This window comes from Schistocerca americana, chromosome 2 (genome assembly GCF_021461395.2).
Source record: "Schistocerca americana isolate TAMUIC-IGC-003095 chromosome 2, iqSchAmer2.1, whole genome shotgun sequence".
NCBI classification, from domain to species: domain Eukaryota; kingdom Metazoa; phylum Arthropoda; class Insecta; order Orthoptera; family Acrididae; genus Schistocerca; species Schistocerca americana.
The window spans coordinates 718482915-718503483 of NC_060120.1; the positions used below are offsets into that span (position 1 = coordinate 718482915).

Here is a 20569-nt window from a genome sequence, read left to right on the forward strand (position 1 = left end):
CCGTCGGCCGCCAAGAGGCGCTCCACCCCGCGACCTTGGTCGTGGCCGCACAAAAGAGCAGCGTGATAAACGCCGGAAGTCACGGAGCTGCCATCTGTCAGAGGGGATCTGGGACCGCTACTAACGACGGCCATAACGATAACGACACTCAGAGGACGCGCCATTTGTGGCCCGCAATATCGCAGAGTGGATGATTGTCACTACTGTTAGAAAGCCTCCTTTCGAAACAATGGACACAACTGAGATTAGAGCACTTCGTCTTCCCCAAGAACGGTAGTTTGTACCAGCTTTCAAAATTAATTGTGATTCGTCTTTCACTTTTGTTCTGTGTCAGTACCCAACTGTTTCGTCAGAAATTTGCATAGATAGTAGAAGTGACAAACTATTATTGAAATCCCGCACGAGAGTCCATCACATCATAACATAAACGAAAAGACAATCACCTATACTGAATATTTCTTTGCTAGTCTGCAGTCGTGTACGTCCACCAATACTTTAAACAAACGCATTACGATAATCAGCACATCTACATCTATAACATCTACATCATGCTCCGCAAGCCAACGAACGGTGGGTGGCGGAAGATATTCTGGTAACACTAGCTCATCCTCCCTACCTAGTTCCACTCGCGAGTCACGCGTTGCAACAATGATGGTCGGTAAGCCTCTGTGTTGGCTCTTATTTCTCGAATTTTCTCGTCATAGTCATTACGCGAGACGTATGTAGAAGGAAGTTATATCCTAGACCGATGACGTCCAGGGAAGTGCTCTCTCGAAATTTCAGTAGTACCAGATGAACCTCTCCGTGGTGTACAACGCCTCTGTTGTAGCGTCTCGCGTCTACTAAACGATCCCGTGACGAAACGCTCCGGCTCTTAGTTGGATCTTTTCCATCTTTTTATCAGTCCTGCATGATAAGGATGCCAGAATGAGGAACAATACTCAAGCATCTGTCCAACAAGTGCATTATAGACCGCTTCTGTTGTGGATGAATTACATTTCCTCCATCTGTGAACAGTGTTAAGAGCATCCGACGCTTTTCACTAGATCATTTATATACGTTGTAAACAATAACGGTCCTATCACCATCCTTGCGGTACTCCGGTACTTACCTTTACATCTGTTGATTTTGTTCCATTAAGAGCGACGTGATGAGTTGTACTTGCAAGGAAGTCTTGAATCCATCTCAAATCTGGTCCGATACTCGATGAGGTTATATTTTTTTCACGTAATGGCAGTGCGGAACGGTGTCAAATACCTTCCTGAAGTCAAGGAACACGGCGCCAGCTTGAGCGCCGTTGTCGACAGGCTTATGGATCCCATGGAGGAACAGAGCGAGTTGCGTTTCGCAAGATCTCTGCAGAATTCATGTTGATTTTTATAGAGCCGATTTTCGTGCTCCAAAACCATCATAATCCTGGAGAATAAAACTTGTACCACAACTCTACAACAGCTCGCCTTCAACGATACAGATCTACAGTTGTGTCTGTGTGTCCTCCGGCCCTTCTTGAAAACGGGAATTACCTACGCTAGGTAACCTTCGTTTTTTCCAGCGATCTACGGTAAAATGCTGCTAGAAAGAGAGAATGTTCTTTCGCATCGTCTTTGTAGAATCTTATAGGCATATCATCTGGTCGCGATGCCTTTCCGGTACCAAGTGGTTGTAGTAACTTGTCATCTCAGCATCTACAATTTTGTCGCTGGTACGATGGTTGAAACGAGGACTACATTAAGATCTTCCGCGGTGAAACACTTTCGGTAGACAGAATCCAGTATTTTAGTCTTCTCTCTGTTATGCCAGTATGGTCACACAGTGAATGACAGACGATTTGGAACCATTTACTGATTTGCCATAAGACCAAAACTTCCTAGAGATGTTACTCAGACTGACTGACAAAATGTTACTTTCAGAATCATTGAACGCTTCTCTCATAATTCTCCTTATGCTCATTTTCGCCGCTTTCAGCTTTAATTTGTCAGGTTTCGACTTCTCTGAATCTGAGATCAAGCTCTCTCTTTTGGTCTGAGCAGTACTGAACGATGCTTTTGAATTTCCAATACTTTCATAGCTTTAACAACTATATTACTTTATTGAAGTTGTGCACTTTTCAGTGTTTCTCAGTCTACCATTTACAATTGCGGTTATAGTTTTTTACTTCGTGTGAAGCTATCTTAACTCCCCTTTATAATTCTTGCACAGCTTTCTTTTGTTTTCCAAAAACGAAGGTTATAATGTGAGCTATTTTAGCACCATGCGAGTATGAAACAGTGTGTACAACAAAGGTCGGAATTTGCTGAAATGTGTTTCATTTCTTCAAGAGCACAGTTAAAAAAACTCACCATTAACATTATTTTCGCCTGGCGACAGTTTCTTGAAATCCTTCTCTTTTCCTGTAGTTATTCAATCTCTGTGTGTTGCTTCCATCTAAATAACCAGTTGGCGAACGTAAAACTGGAAGTAAGTTTCAGAGGCAGAATTCTTCGTCATAATTGGAACCCAAAATATCTTGGTGTCATCCTGGATCGTACACTATGCTTCAAACAACACCTTCTTAACTTAGCTCAAAAGCTGAGGACTCGAAACAACATCCTCCATAAGCGATGCGGAACTCCTTGGGGATCTTCAGCAACCACCCTGCGATCTTCAGCTCTGGGCTTGGTGTACTCAAGTGCTGAGTATTGTGCACCTGTTTGGATGAGCAGTCATCATACAAGGCTTGTTAATACGCAGTTGAATACAACAATGCGCATAATATATGGCGCAATCAGATCTACTCCAGTTTATTGGCTTCCACTGTTAACCGGTACAATGCCTCCTGATCTACGCAGATGTACTGCCCTTATGAGAGAATTCCACAAGATCTCCAGGAATTCTAACCTACCCGTGCATAGCGACCTGCCACTTTTAAATCGCAAGAGACTGAAATCACGCCATCGAACTCTGTGCGATGCTGCTGACATGGTTGCTAAGAATTTCAAACCTCTTGAATAATGGAAAGGTCGGTGGGAAGCAGTGACAGATTTGCACCTGCATAACAGTTTCTCAGGTGCTAAACTTCCAAGTGGATTTGACTTACCACGCGACAACTGGTCTATTCTCAACAGAATCCATACCGGCCATGGCCGATGCAGGGATGCTCTCTTTAAGTGGAAGAAGCTGCCTGATCCAGCCTGTGACTGCGGGGCTCCATACCAGACTGTTCACCACAGTGATAGAAGAATTCGAGCCTATCACGGCGCCAAAGAGGGCTTCCTACTAGCAACTCGAGATGCAATGTGCTGGATTGAAGGACTGGATATTTAGTTGTAAAGACAAACTTAAGTTTCTTGTGTGTCAATATGTACATATGTATAGGTAATTTAATTTCATGATGTCTGTATTAGCCATACGTAAAATAAATAATAAATCTCTCTACGTGACCAGCCTGTGATATGTCCAAGATACCTATGATTATTCAACGGAGCACTACAAATAATAAAGTTTTGGAAGTTGTTTCGATGAATTAGTAACTAGCTGATTGTTATTGTTTGGCTGTAACTTTGTCAGCGAATGGATGATCGCAACGTGACAGATCTGTTAACATTGTCGTAACTCTATACCCTCCAGAGGGAAAAAACCTCCTGTCGAACTGGAAAGGCACGGTCAGTAGGAAAGTAGCACCAGATATGGGGAAATGTATGTAGGAGCTTTGCATTTTCACCCCACACCGACGAAGACAACGCTGAATGAAAATATGTGCTACGATGCGTTTTAAACTTCCGAAATGTGTTTGAACAAATACGCTTTTAATAGGAAGTAAGTAACTTACGACGCATCGTATCGCGTCAAAACTCACTGAACACGTATTCCACACCACCAGGCTCAGGTACAAATGATAGTTTTAGAGTCATGCACAGGGTGAACCGGAATTCCACTGACCGATTCTGAATCTTTTTAAGGAATACTTTGTTAGTACTTTGGTACAGAGGTCAGATGGTCTCCAGTGGCTCGTAACACAGCTATACTGTAATTGTGATTAATTCTTTTCGTTACCCGTACTACAGTTCTTTCTGTGAAAGTACGTTTTAGCAGTAAGAATGCTTGTAATAAGCAATCATTAAAACGTAGAACTCAAAACACACAATAATGAAACATTCCTTGGACGGAACACGTACAATTGTCTACATCTTCGTTGTGCCGCTCTTCCATCATATTCAGTGAATCCATACACTAGCCACGAGGTACTTATCGGCAAGTTCCTCACTGGAACACCTAACATACGGCTCTACATCACTGTTGACGTACAACACTGCCGAAAAATAAACCGAAGAACTAAGTGCATGCTTGGGCGTGAAGAGTGAAGTGGGCTTTACAGCTGTGACTAGCACGTACTGTCAATGAACTGAAATAGTTTGATTCCAAACAGGACTCGCGGTACACATAATCGACGTTGCCTCTGTTGTGCAGATTTTTTCTGTGCAAAAATAAATGGGGATGATAAATCAAACGAAATTCAATTACTGGGTATGACCCACTAGAGAAACGGGTGCCTAATACCAAAACAGAAAATACCCATGAACAGCCTCAGAAATTTTGTTGGAGGAGTTCGGGTTCCCGTAATATATAGAGTAGCTATGACGATTGTTGACTATTGCCGTGATTCCCATTCTCATTCCTACATGATGCGGTACCCTGTTCGTTGTTGATTACAGCGTTTATACATGTATAAATGTTATTTACTGGTAATCCATTCACTTTTGTATCACTAATGAAAGCTCTAAGCTTGATCAGCTACTACTATCGAAATTATAAATGGAACCATCAAAATGTTTCTATACGTACACTAACCAAATCACACACAAACTAAAACCGTAAATAAAATAACATTCATCAAATTTCTGAATTATTGGACCAAGTACATAAATGTGTACAGAAATCACAAGCTTTCTTGTGTAATCATAAAAGTATGCTAACTTTATGGCAAACTGCTGACTCCAAGAAGTAAAAATTTCAAACTGGAATATGATGTAACAGTACTTAAGAATGAATTTAACCACTTTCACGCACTGTATTAGTTGCATACAAACAATCACTGTCATATTCTTCCATCACGACAATGAGTTATCGAACATTTTTCTGAAACAGAAGAAAGGAGAAGAAAGGGAAAACAGTTGGTGGGAAATCTCCCTACTACCTATTCAGCATTGCGTCATCGTGATACCTTTTTTGATCAAATATTGGGGTTCCCTGACTGTAGGTAAACTTCGATACTACTAATGTAACTGAGTGCTGTCTATTCTGTCGACGGACTTTGTTACACTAATATAATCCACTGCGACGCATCCATGAAATATGTTTCACTGCGGATGCACAAGTATCGTTCGAACCCCTAAGGGAATCAAGAATTTGCGAGCAGGAGGTGTAACGGGCGACGGACGCTACAATGCGGCGTGCGATAAACTGAGAACTTGGGTCTGACGGGTGGCGTGTCCGGTTGTTCGAGACGATTAACGCAACCGTTCTACAGGAGCAGATCCTCGGGGTTCGAGTCCTGCTCTGGTAAAAATTCTCAGCTTTCGACACTGCAATTCCGCAATGCCCCTTTTCCTTTCCTCTCTGTTCCTCTGTAGTACAGGCCGCGTCATATAGTTTGTTGCCTGTTCTGTCGGACATGCCGGACGGAATAGACAACAGTTACGTTAGTAGTATCGAACTTTACCTACAGTTGGAGGAGCCCATTATTTAAACGAAAAAGGTACCACGACGATGCGTTGTTGGATTTTGTTCTTTTGTTCTGGTGCTGGTTTCTGCTTTCATTTGAAGTTATTTTTCGTTAATAATGTTAAAGACGCAAGTGTGCTTCATAGTGTGGGTAACATAAATTCAAAAATTTTACATGAAGTTTAGTTTCCTATAAAAACAAAATTTATTCCCACTTACGTTTTATGATAAATCACTCTATAGGCGTGGACCGGTTTTAAAGCCTTTGAAATGTGTAAAAGTTATGATAAGCGTAACGTAACTCAGATAAAAGTATGTACTTATGGTAGAAAAAAAGAAAATAGATAAAATATTATGACTTTAGTAAGTTTGACGGAAGTATTATTATTAAGTAATTGATTGTAACTTAAGTTACAGGAAATGAAAAAAAATATATCCATTGTTAAAAACTTACGTACATAATTCAAAAATGAGACTTTCACTCTACAGCGAAGCGTGCGATGATATGAAACTTCCTGGTTGATTAAAACTGTGTGCCGGACCCAGATTCCGGACCTTTGCCTATCGCGGGCAAGTGCTGTATCATATGAGGTATCCAAGCACGACTCACGACCAGTTTTCACAGCTTCCGCCAGTACCTCGTCCCCTACCTTACAAACTTCACTAAAGCTCTCCTGCGGAAATTACGGAACTAACACTCCTGGAAGGAAGGATATTGCGGAGACATGACTTTCCCACAGCCTGGGGGATGTTTCCAGAATGAGAATTTCACTCTGAAACATGTATACAGGCTCTGAGGCTCTGAACTGTGTATTGTTTGCCCGTGGCTCAGCTATGCCTTTGTAATCGTTGGCTGGATATTGACAAATAATTGAAATGTATGACCACACGTGTCCGATTTTATAGATAGTAAAGAATGCAAAAAGGTGGGAATTTGAGGAGATGGGACCTGGATAAACTGAAAGAACCTGAGGTTGTAGAGCTTCAGGGAGAGCATTAGGGAACGATTGTCAAGAATGGGGGGAAAGAAATACAATAGAAGAAGATTGGGTAGCTTTGGGGAATGAAATAGTCAAAGTAGCAGAGTATCAAGTAGATAAAAAAACGAGGACTAGTAGAAATCCTTGGGTAACAGAAGAGATATTGAATTTTATTGATGAAAGGAGAAAATATAAAAATGCAGTAAATGAAGCAGGCAAAAAGGAATACAAACGTCTCAAAAATGAGATCGACAGGAAGTGCAAAATGGCTAAGGAGGGACGGCTAGAGGACAAATTTAAGGATGCAGAGGCTTATCTCACTAAGGTTAAGGTAGATACTGCCTACAGGAAAATTAAAGAGACATTTGGAAAAAGGAGAACCACTTGCATGAATACCAAGAACTTTGATGGAAACCCAGTTCTAAGCAAAGAAGTGAAAGCAGAAAGGTGGAAGAAGTATATAGAGGGTCTACACAAGGGCGATGTACTTGAGGACAATATTGTAGAAATGGAAGAGAATGTAGATGAAGATGAAATAGGAGATATCATACGGCGTGAAGAGTTTAACAGAGCACTGAAAGACATAAGTCGAAACAAGGCCCCAGGAGTAGACGCCATTCCATTAGAACTACTGACAGCCTTGGGAGAGCCAGGCCTAACTAAACTCTACCTTCTAGTGAGCAAGATGTATGAGACAGGCGAAATACCCTCAGACTTCAAGAAGAATATAATAATTCCAATCCCAAAGAAAACAGGTGTTGACATGTAAAATTACCGAAGTATCAGTTCACGGCTGCAAAATACTGACACGAATTCTTTACAGACGAATGGAGAAACTGGTAGAAGCCGACCTCGGGGAAGATCAGTTTGGATTCCATGTAAATGTTGGAACACATGAGAAAATATTGACTCTACGACTTATCTTAGAAAATAGATTATGGAAAGGCAAACCTACGTTTCCAGCATTTGTAGACTTAGAGAAAGCTTTTGACAATGTTGACTGGAATACTCTCTTTCAAATTCTGATGGTGGCAGGGGTAAAATACAGGGAGCGAAAGGCTATTTAGAATTTGTACAGAAATCAGATGGCAGTTATAAGAGTCGAGGGGCATGAAAGGGAAGCAGTGGTTCGGAAGGGAGTGAGACTGGGTTGCAGCCTATGCCCTATGTTATTCAATCTGTATATTGAGCAAGCAGTAAAGGTAACAAAAGAAAAATTTGGAGTAGAAATTAAAATCCACGTAGAAGAAATAAAAACTTTGAGGTCCGCCGATGACATTGTAATTCTGTCAGAGGCAGGAAAGGCCCTGGAAGAGCAGTTGAACGGAATGGACTGTGTCTTGAAAGGAGGATATAAGATGAACATCAACAGAAGCAAAACGAGGGTAATTGGATGTAGTCGAAATAAATCGGGTGATGCTGCGGGAATGAGATTAGGAAATGAGACGCTTAAAGAAGTAAATGAGTTTTGCTATTTGGGGAGCAAAGTAACTGATGATGGTCGAAGTAGAGAGGATATAAAATGTAGACTGGCAATGGCAAGGAAAGAGTTTATGAAGAAGAGAAATTTGTTAATATAGAGTATAGAATTAAGTGTCAGGAAGTCGATTCTGAATGTTTTTGTAAGGAGTGTTGCCTTGTATGGAAGTGAAACGTGGAGGAGATATAGTTTAGACAGGAAGAGAGTAGAAGCTTTCGAAATGTGGTGCTACAGAAGAATGCTGAAGATTAGATGGGTAGATCACATAACTAATGAGGAGGTACTGAATAGAATTGGAGAGAAGAGAAATTTGTCGCACAACTTGACTATGAGAAGGGATCGGTTGGTGGGGAATATTCTGAGGCATCAAGGGATCACCAATTTAGTATTGGAGGGCCCGCGTGAAGGGTAAAAATCGTAGAGGGAGACCAAGAGATGAATGCACTAAGCAGATTCAGAAGGATGTAGGTTGCAGTAGGTACTGGGAGATGTAGAAGCTTGCACAGGATAGAGCAGCATGGAGAGCTGCATCAAACCAGTCTCAGGACTGAAGACCACAGCAACAAAACCTGTTGACAGTAGACATGATTTTGTTAAGATAAGTAACACCTTTTTTAAGCAGCCTAATAGTGTAGTAATGAAATATTGGCTCCCAAATACACGTATGGCGTAACTAACGTTTTGCTGTTCTAGCGAAATGTAGCACCACGCATAATGAAAATGAGTCCTCTTTAAATACTTCATGACTGGATTCAGGCAGGAAAAAGGAAAGTAGAGTTGAAGCTGCAAGTGATTGCATCTTCGGGCCTAATTCCGGATTTCTTGTCTTGCTACAGACATTGGAAGAATCTGCGTAAGAGATGTGGCGCATAGTCTGTACTTGTTTCTTTATTTCGTAAGATACTGTTAGCCACTCTTGATGACAGCAGATATTATAGTGCCTAATAAGGGCTTATCTTTGACAGGGGGGTGGCTGGTGGCGTCGAGCGCAGGCAGCTGCGAGAACCGCACCGACCGGCTGGACCAGTGCCTGAAGAAGCTGCCCGGCATGCTGCAGGACAGCGGCAGCGGGCTGCCCACGTCGCCACACCAGCTGGACATCTACTGCAGGCGAGTGGCCGCTGCCCGCAACACGGATCATCACGGAGGCGCTAGGCTGTGCTCACCTGCAGCAGTGACGTCTGGCCCGCCATGTCGAAACCTACCGTAGTCATTTGCTATTCGTGGTTAACGCCATTTAATATTTGCTAACTTGGTTTCAACTGTTCATAAGCACTGGAAGTTACCTAAAAAGCAGATGACGAGATGGGGTATTTCCCAGCACGTCGCGTGCAATTGACAAGGAACTGTACACTCGAAGTGTCATACTTTTTCATATTTCGCACTTTTTTACGTGCGTAGTAAGATGTAAATAATTCTGATGTTGTTCTATCGATTATAAGCACTTACGAGAAATCGAGATTCAGAGTTTCAGGAGCCTGCTGGGTACAATACGACAGCACCAGCTGTCAATCAGTAGATTCAGCGTAACAGGATTAAGTGGCTCACTGGAAGCCTGCACGTACAATGCTCTAAAGGTTTCACAGTTTTTTTACTGATATTCTACCAAACGTTTCATACTCGGTGCCTGGACGCAAACCAGATTATGAACTATTGTTGGTCTCACGCCTCTGTTTATAGCCGACTTAGATTGCCGACGTCCACCATGCCCTTTGATGCTCTTCTGTTTTACAGAGAACGTACTGATACTTCGTGGAAACATATTCAGTCAGCGTTTCTCAGCTCTAGTGGGTATGACGGTCGACGACATTATAGCAAACTGTGTTCCGGACCCGAAGCTTTATTTAAACTCAGAACTCCATACCTATTTATTAGGTTGTCTGATATCTTTATCCCGATAGATTCCTTAATAATTCTGTGCTAGAAACTTGGATTTTGCTCCACTGTACTGGTGTTATCGTATTTCGTTTCGTTATTATAACCGAGGCAGTGCTAAGGGACAACTAATTAGCATGATTCTTTTAGTTACGTGTGTCGCTGATGTTCCTTGCATCTCTCCTCGACTGTTCTGATAGTGTCCCTTCAACTAAGGTAAAAGGTATTCTTTACAATGTTAATGAGGATCTAAGTCCCCGGAATCCGGTTGTGCATCGCATTCCATGCGAATGTGGCATTTTGACAGACTATCAAGAACAATCGAAGAGAGATTCAAGGAACATCAGCGACACACCCGACGGAAATAAACCAACAACAGACTCCAATATAATCATGAATTGAAATATGGTGAGATCAGCATCATGGCCCAAATGTCAAGTTTCTGGGACAGCATGATTGTGGAGCCTATTGGAATAACAATGTCAGAAACGAACGATGGAGGTTCCAGTTTAAATAACACTTGGGTGTGGCACTCAATTTATTAAATCTTGCCGACCATCATTTCCGTGAGAGTTGGGAAACGTTTAGGGAATCTGTGTTTCACGGAGAAGCAGTGCGTGTTCTGTAAACCAAAAGATCATCAATGGGTGTGATGACGTCGGGAATCGATCTCGGCTATAAATAGTGGCATGATACCAGTAATAGGTCACAGTGTGGTTGGATTCCAGGCAGCGAGTACACACAAGGGCAAAACTCGCAGCACCTGAAGCAGACGGATGGGTCGATCGTCGAAATATTGTGCACAGTATGGAAACAACAACTCGGCTGAACACCCGAAAGCTCGAGAGAACCTGTGATATTAAATAATAATAATGGTAATAACAATAATAATAATGACGACTATAGGACCTGAGTGAGTATTGTCTCGTGTAGATTACATGACCTCGACTTTGTCGTACAGCATCAGTGTACACCTCTGGTATCTGACTCTGTGTTGAAATACTCATGGTTAGCGTTGAAAAGGATATCAGAATGGCCATTCTTTTTAAATTTTGATGGATTGTTTCCAGAAAGAATTTTCACTGCGCAGGGGAGTGTGTGCACATTCGATACCTTAAGGCAGATTTTTACTGTGAACTAGCTTGGAACTCAAGGGTAAGTACTCTATGGACTGAGCCCCTTTTTTAATCTCTTAAGCCCTCTGTCCTCCCCTAGACCAATGGTCTAAGAATAACGTCCTGGGTGCAGGACTAAATCCAGTCAGTGCTTAAATTCCGAATAAAAATCGTCAGTAACTCCAGGCAAAGACTTTCGGCACAAGAGGTCACCCTCATTCTGACAGCGGCCTTGTCAAAGAAGGCGGAGAAGCGGGCAGATTTCAGGACACTCTTTTGCCCGTGGGGTGGGAAACTGCCCTTAAAAGACTGAAATATCTGCAATGATTAAAGACATGAGGGTGCACAAGATAACGGAACCCACTGCATTAAAAAAAAAAACACATAGTGTATCTACAACACATTTGACCCATAATTAAAAAAGTGTCATGATGATCTCTCCGTTGCCCAACGATTCCTGATTGTCTTCGTATTTGGATTCCCGGGAAGGGGCTGCCAAGAGGGAGGTGACCATGAGAAAAACACTGAACATCAAATGAAAGGGTAACGTTGTACGAGTCGGCATTTGAACGTGATAGGGAAGCTAGAAAATCTGAAAAGGGTGGCGCTCAATCTACTTATAGTGTGGGTCAGTGAAGAGAAATGGAAAGAAGACCAGGATTTCTGATCAGAGAGCTATGGGCTAATATTAGCAGCAGCAGGAAATGGGATGCAGGAGTAGGATTCGTTGTAAGTAAGAAGGTGGTGCAGAGAGTGAGTGGCAGTGAAACGTTCAGTGACAGAGTGTTCTCATAAGGTTCAACACTAAATCAGAACCAGCAACATTAGTTCAGATAAACATCCCGACGTCGCAAGCAGAATATGGCGAGAAAGGCAGTATACGAGGATATTGCACAAGTAATTCACTACGTAAAATGAGATGAACATCTAATAGTCGTGAAGGATTGGAATGCCGGGCTAGGGGAAGGAGTAGAATAAAGGGTTAGGGGAGAATATGGGCTTTTAGTAGGAATGCTAGAGTGTGAAACGGTAACTGAAATCTAAAATAATATTCCAGTGGTACTAGCAGTTACTATGTTCGAGAATCAGAAGCAAAGGAAGTATATCTGGAAAAAGCCAGGAGACGCTGGTAGGTGCCAGCTGGATTACATCGTGATCAGACAAAGATTCCAGAAGCGAATGGTGCATTGCAAGGGTAGCAAGAACAGGTAATAGACTCTGTTCACAATTTACTGGTGGTGAAGAGTAGGCTGAAGTGTAGCATAATGGTCCAAATGAATCAACGTGACAGGAAGAGGGATACGAAAGTAGTGACGAATGATGAAAAGCAGTACTGACGAATGATGAAAAGCGTTTGAAGTTTTCTAAGGATGTGGATGTTGTGATAAGGAAGACGAGTGGACATCTTCTAAAGGGCAGTCACTGATGATGGACAGACAAAAATAGCCATAAGGAAGATAACTGCGAAGAAAACTTGGATAACAGAAGAAATACTTTAGCTGATTGAAGAAAGGAAGAAGCAGAAAAGTATTCAGTGAATGCCAAAAATACAGCATTATAAATCACAAAGAAATGAAATAAATAAAAACGCAGATAAACCAATGCGAATTGGCTGCATTAAAAATGACAAGAAATCAGAAGCGAAACGATGGTTCGTGACATAGGGAAGGGTAAACAGCTTTCGGTGAAATGAAAACCAAGGGTGACAACATTAAGCGTGCGCGTTCTGAAATTTGCGCCGTCGTGCCCTTTTTAAAATAGAGTGCACTCCCTTTGTTGGAATATCGCGATTATGGTCCTGTTGGTATCCTCGTGAATTTGTGAAGTGCTTCAAGCTATGGATCGATCTTTGCGACTTTTATGACTTCTTTCATTTTAGAATGCAAAGCGGTTTCGTAATCCTGAGGCGAAGCTTCTACATTAACCTACTTGCTGTATTTGGTGCCCGTGTTACCCGCCCGTCACAATACTTGGATCATGTGGAAAATGGATGTGGCCAGCAAAGTCTCACACACGAACTTTGAGGCCGGCGGATGTTTAGCGTACTATATTCGCAGTCTTTGCTTTGGTCCATTAGTCTGCCGCGATATTTTGGATGCAACGTATCAATCCAGAATAGCGGTGCTACTGCGCCAGAAAGTAAAACCCTTTCATCTCACTTCATCTAGCTGGTTTGACTGCATAGGTTTTTAAGCCGTTTCACAACTTCACCTTACTTTGTCTGATCCAGAAAAATATGCCTGACTGAAATTTCGGTCGCGCTTCAGAAGCCAATCAACAGGCTTACTCTACCTCAGCTTATGTGTGTGCTGGAGGGGTTCAGCTGATGTGTCAGATCCCTTAATTGCTATACACATCATGAGGTAAGTATTTTACAGATTAATGAAGAGCGGTGTGATCTGAATGCTTGACTGGCCAAATAGCACACTCCACGATATTTGTGTGAAGAATCTATCAAGACGTCTAGTCACTACGATGTACATGTAAAGAACAGTATCATTTTCAGTCGCCAACAAACTTCGAAAGACATTTCCGCTGCTATTGCGTGTAGCTGCTGCTCCGAATAAACCTCAGGTTTGACCGTCTTCTCCAACCAGAGTTATCAGTCTATGCAAGGGTTTCAATGTCCGCGTTTGTATAAACGTTGTTGAAGTCATTCCTTTCCCCTCTGTAACTCGTTCCCAAGGGGCACAAATTTTTATCAGTTCCGGGTTACATACGATCTGTTGTTTGAACATGATCATAGTGTCCAATACTCATAATTGTGTTGCATCGCTTCGTGACTGTACACACTGACGGAAAAATAGGAACACCAAGAGCGACAAGGAACTGTACGATAGAAACGAAGGTTGGTTGACGTGTTTCTACTTCGCGACGATGATATCTATGAAAATTTCGCCCCAGTCGCGTAAGAGTGGCGCTAGTAGTTAAATCAGATTTGCTTCAAATACACGCTGTAACGGTCGTGAGCGTTAGTTGCCTTTGCGATTGGACGTGGTGAGTTGATGTTAGTCAAAAATGGCTTTATGGTCACAAAGACCTCACTGAGTCTGAACATTGGCAACGGAAAAACAGAACAATTTCAAATACGTTGTCTTAGAACGCCAATCCTACGCATCGAGTTCGGCTCCTTTGACTTCCATCCGTTTCCACAACTGATCTGAGCTTATGGCAGCTTCAGACCCAACTCAACCGTACTACCTGTTCACTGGAGAAACGACGTGCAAGATATGTATAAAAATAAATGTGGATCAAGCTGAAATATCCGTACTTATTTGGCCTCAAAATCAAAGGCGTTCTTTGTACTGCAGAGTAGTGCTGAGTTATCCCTTCTGAATGTTCCATGAATTGGTACTAACAAACCTATCGATTTCTTTAAATTTATAACCCTACTACGCTATCCCACTTATACCGTGAATTAAAAAGCTTCACAAGTACAGATCATATCAGCCACCCTAAAACCTACAGTAATCCTTCCCAACTGCATCATTATAGAACTACCCTGGAACACCATCCTTTTCTTTTCCTTGAACAATCATTGCCCAGGCTGTGCGGAATGGCCAAGAGAGGTATTACAGCTGCTACAAGAAGTTGGATGTTTCTTCTGCGATATTGCTCAAAGACTTGGTAGGATTGTATCCACTGCACATGCCTGCTAGCAGCGGTGGTCATGGGAATGTACATTCGCAAGGAGACCGAGCTACGTAAGACCACGTGGCACTACCTAGAGGGAAGACCATCGTGTTCTGCCTATGGCTCTGGCGCATCGTACTACACCTTCAGCGGCAATATGAGCAGCATTTGGCACCACAGTGACACAACAAACTGTTACAAATCAGTTACTTCAACAAAACTCCGAGCCAGACGTCCTGTAGCGTACATTCCACTGACTCCAGACCATTACCATTTGAAACATCAGTTACGTCAAGTGAGAGTTCATTGGAAGGGGTGACTGTTGTCTTTTCTCATGAAAGCTAGTTCTGCCTTCGTGTCAGTGACGGCCGTGTATTCCTTAAAAGAAAGGCACTCTAGGACCTGAAACCAACCTGTCCGCGTGATAGACGCCATGGACCTAGGCCTGACGTTATGGGCTGGGTACCATGTTCAGCAGGAGCACTCTTGTGGCTATCCCGTGGTCCCTGACTGCAAAGCTGAACGTGAATCTGGTGATCCATGTTGCCATTCATGCAAGTGATTTGCTTTAGCAGCTCTCGTGGCCATTCCGCACAGTCTGGGCAATGATTGTTCCAGGAAAAGGGAGGAATGTTACTGCAGGGTAGTTCTATAATGTTGCAGTTGGCAAGGATTACTGCTGGTTTTAGGGTAGCTGACATGATCTGTATTTGTGAGACGATTTAATTCATGGTATAAGCGGGTTGGCGTAGCAGGGTTATAAATTTCAAGAAAGCGACGGGTTTGTTAGTACCAATTCATGGAACATACAGCATGTATAATTCACCACTCCTCTGCAGTACAAAGAACACCTTTGATTTTGAGGCGAAATAAGTATGGATATTTCAGTTTGATCCACATTTATTTTTATACATATTTTGCACGTCGTTTCTCCAGTGAACAGGTAGTACGGTTGAGTTGGGTCTGACGCTGCCATAATCTTTTAATCGGTTTCTAAACGTTTACAACAGTCACTGGTGCCGAGCTCGGTGTGTAGGATTGGCGTTCTAAGACAAGGTGTTTGAAATCGTTCTGTTTTTCTATTGCGAATGCTCAGCCTTTGACATATAGCCCCACCGGTGCCCGGCTGCCGCATAGTGTATGTCTGCACCGAGCGCGACATGGGACGTACAACATGGCCACGCTGACAAGACTACGTGCGCAAAATGGCAACAGTATGGGCTGTGGAAGTTCCTGGAGGAAATCTTCAATTTCAGCTGTTGCAGTATGTATACGCACGTCGTCTTTTAGTAAACTGGACGTCTTCTGAGTGCAACATCTTTCGGTCGAAATTTAAATTTTCGACATTAAGAAAATGATTACATTTCGACTGATACTGATTTCATATTCCGAAGGGTTTTCAAAAAAATAAGTGCGACCAGAGCAATGACAGAGAGCTGAACGCAGCTGTGTCACGATTGCTCTGTGGAGCGATGCTTGCCTCGTGATCTAAGGCAAGGGGAGTTGCTGGTTCAGATTTCGTTAGACTACTGATGCGTATCGCTTCATTTTTTTTTTTTTCTTTTCTCTCTGCAGTGAGAACGGAATTCAGTAACAAAATGTTAAGAAAGCCTTTGCATTGCGCCAAATGAACAATCAGCATATTTTTATTTTTAATCGTCAACTTCTTCTGAAATCCAAAAAGCTCAGTCATTATTAATTTGTTATTGTTACCATTATTGTTGTTATTAATTCACTCGCAAGAGCTTCCCTACTCCTAGTTGATACCGATGCAAATGACCAGTGAATATGGAAGAAAGGAACATTGGATATTCCGTCACGACAAATATATACATTTACCTCGGCGTCTTCTTGTCAGGACTGCAGGAAAATCCCAGTAGGAAAAGACAACAGGAGGCCAGTAACGCAGGCAGAACTCTGCAACTGTTTGCGCTGAATCAACACCGCGATGACAAATAAATTCGTGTCGCAGTATATTACTCAACAAGGAAATAAGTACTATGGACTATGACACTGCTACAGTTAGTTACTCATTTGTGACCACGAGTGTAGTTTAGCATTGGTTCAGCTGCTGTTTGTAGTGTTACATCTGTAAATGGAAGACTATGGTAATTTTGTTTTGATGCTGTTCGAATGTTCATAAATTTGGGTTTCATCTTGCTTTCATTTACAGAGATAAGTACACTAACATGGAAATTTCGGTCAAAGAAATACTTCTTTCTCTTGTGACACTCGATTTCTAATACATTTCATAAGCCTTCTAGCCACAATGTAGTAGGTCGGCTTCACGACTGTCAAGCGACGAAACTCAAAAAAGTCTTGGGAAAGACTCAAAAAACCATCAGTGAGACGTATTTGAATTATTTTCATCATTTAAGGACCAAGCAAGAGGGCAACACCACGAAGGCAAAGAAAATGCTAGTTAGTATCTCAATGCGAAGAACGTGTTAAGGATAGAATTGAACATTGCCCATACCTACAGTTTAGTTTCTGTGTTATGAACATCATTTTCATTTTATTCTATTCTGTATCCTCAAATGTTGACTGTGTGGCATCGAAATTTAGTTAACTGTACTTCTCTTTCTGTTTCGTGACATGTGGGGCAAAGCTGATTTCTAATTACTTTTTCATCCCATACCAATGAGCTTCTCTTCAAACTGTCCTTGTATCTTTTGTATTCATTTGAATTTTGGAAATATTTTAATCCTGATGGAAAATTATAAACTTCAACGTTTCAGATGCCGTACGCTGCATCAGTGGAAACTATTGTCAATAACTTTACTACCCTGCTTAATTTCGTAACACCGGCGTTAACAGACACATCGACACCGGAAAGCTTAAAAATGTGGAATGTCGCGGGAATGACTTATAACTAGATAGCCTGAAGGGCAACGTTAGAAATTATCAGGAGAAGATTTTACGTAAAAGTCAAACGCGCTAGCGCCTTCTCTCTTCACAGCCCATATAAGACGAGCACTACAAGCTCTCCGTTATACAGCCACCCCTAACACAGCTAAGGTATTGTAAACATGGTCATCGTTATTTGGCAATCATACGATAGTGAATTTACTGTCATGTGTTTTCCTGAATTGCTCTGCTAAATTAGCTTAGGATTTCCTTTCTACTTCGATGCCTCATGCTACATAACATTCAAAAAGTTGAGACACTGAGACTGCTGAAATGTCGCACTTCACATAATGAACAACTGCTCTTATCTATAACGTTACTTTATAAGGCTCAGTGAACAATATCGCCTTGAAAGAGCGTGGCCGTAGGCAAGACGTTGTTAACTCAGTGGTTTCGCACATATCTTGAGATGTAAGGGTGGTATGAATGTCAGTTCTAACGTCACTGCAGGCGAGTGCATATTAAGTTCTTATTTTGCCTTTTGTTGAATGGAGCTGTAGGCTGCTAGAAGAAATTGTTTAACAAAATGCTAAGAAAACTTTAACATATTAAATTTTATCACAAGCTCGACTCAGTAAACTATGTGAATGTAGTCATAGATGTCTGCTTAGTGAACACCTTGCTGCTTCATTATACAAACGTCTTTGAAGTACTTCCACATGACCGTCAACGACGCGAGTTTGAGGCTTGTTCTACGGGTAGAACCCATTTGTCAATGGAATAGTTATGAAGTGAATATACAGTAGTTCCACTGACCCAAATGTATGTGATACCAATTAGGCACGTTTACTTATACCAGCGTTAGCGACTTCTTTCCATTTTGTATAGTTTCATAAATGGGCAATTATGTTGGTTTAAGTCTAGGCTGAAATCCTTAACTATCACTTTCGGTCAGCTTCAAGATCTCCATGAACACATATGTGGACCTGTGGACCTCAAAATGTGCAGACTGCCTGTGTTGCTATAGACCATGCACTACAAGGTAGTGACATGACTTATCGCATACATTTACGCTAAAAAATCAAACAATGACAGTAAAAAGCATTACACCACAGTTACTAACCGTGGTTTGACTAAAACATACTAATTCCTGACGAAAAACTACATAAGGAAATCATTTAAAACGAAAAGAAACAATACGTAAATCATTATTAATAACGTTAAACATTGTAGTGAGGTATTCTGACTATGCCACAAAACATATAGTTAGTTTTGGGTGATACTTCTTGCCTATTAGAGTAATACAATGCTCAACACATTCAAACGGGTCGCCTGTCTCAGTAGCTAACGAAAGTCGAATGCAAATCGTTTTCTGTGGAGCATCGCTCAAAATCACTAAATCATTTAATACTATTCAGAAAGAAGAACGATATCTGAAGCTACCAGGTGCCAGCAAATGGGCGTGAGAGACCTCTGGTCTTTGTGGCCTTCAACGGTAGACAGACCGTCGAGAAATCTTTCGCAAAAATGTTATTGGACGTACCTGTTATTACCGATGTGTCAGAAAGTGAAATACACTGTAGCTATGCCACCATTACACTCAAGATATCAGCATTCAGACGAGAAACGCAATAAAAATTTACACAAATAGTCTAGGGATTGTGGAGTAGTGATTACAAAAAATATTATGGAAAAACAAAAAAATTGAGCTTTTAGGAAATTAAGTTTTAATTTTTTATGAAACTCCATGACGGACATGGCCAACAAAATCCGTAAATTTGCAAGAAAACTAGTTCTGCTCAAAGAAAACTATAGTCCCAATCGAAAAATATTAAGCGAGAAAGCTGTAGGATTTGAAAAGATCTGTCGACTGCTTTTTCGAGAACTATCGAAAGAAATGTTAGAAGTTGGGTTCTATGTAACACGTTAAATAATTAACGTTCTCATACTTGCTATTTACTGCATGTATAGCCAGCGGTAAGTCAAAGAAGTGCTTGATTTAAAAATTAAAAAATGTTAATTATTTTCCGAGGTATATGGCCTTTCTGAAAAAAAGGGCTCTCTCCATTATTGGCTATATCTTCTCACTGCACAGCTTTTCAGTAAGGGTTTTAGACTTATTTTCTTCGAAAAGATCTGTCGTATCGTACTATTAAATAATTTTTACGATTTTATTAATTTTAAGGATCGAAAATGACTTCGAGAAACTTGCGCTTTTGTTGGTCATATTGTTTTAACTGTCTCAATTTTTAGTTTATGAAATTAACTTTTAAAGAAAAAAGTTGCAGACATTTTTTCAAAAATTAAATAAATACAAAAAAGAATCACACAAACTTCGGGAGCAGACACGAAAAAAATAGGGAATGCAATTAACATTTTATTGCCACGTGCTTGATGGAAGTTAATATTGAAGTTAATATTGAATATCCAATAAAAAGATGCTGGGATATGTTTCACTGGTTTTCAGTTATTAGTAATTGAGGAATAAAGTGAAGCGTGCAAGCGCAGAGTGCGTCAGCTACAGTGGGCGACGGAGTGTGGAGGAGGGAGAGTGGTTGGTGGGGAGGGGACGAATCAGCGCACCCTCTCTGAAAAATGGTTATAAATCGCCCACGCTTTCAGTCTCCGATATCTCGGTTTCTGAACCTCATACAAAAATCATTTTATATTTACTCCGTGCTACTTTGACGAGATAATAACAAATGTTACAGTAATTTTCACCTTAGAAGTAAAACAGCACCGGAAATATTTACTTTTAATATTTTACATTTCAATGTGGCGCGCGCCAGTTCCCTTCACTCTGCCGCCCGCTGCAGCTGACGCACTGCGCGCTTGCATGTTTCATTTTATTACGCAGTTGCTAATGCTAAAAATTAATTAAACATATCCTAGAATTTTTTCCTGAGAATATAAGCATTCAGTATAACTTCCATCATGCG

The 20569-nt window shown here is 41.4% G+C and overlaps 1 protein-coding gene across 1 annotated transcript in view; it reads left to right on the plus strand.

Annotated features, from left to right (window-relative positions):
• Positions 1 to 20569, plus strand: part of LOC124594375 — a 74984-nt gene that overhangs the window by 15878 nt on the left and 38537 nt on the right. Inside the window, exon 3 of the mRNA XM_047132744.1 lies at positions 9126 to 9270. Coding sequence (XP_046988700.1) covers positions 9126 to 9270 — 145 coding nt within the window. The remainder of the gene's footprint in view (positions 1 to 9125; positions 9271 to 20569) is intronic.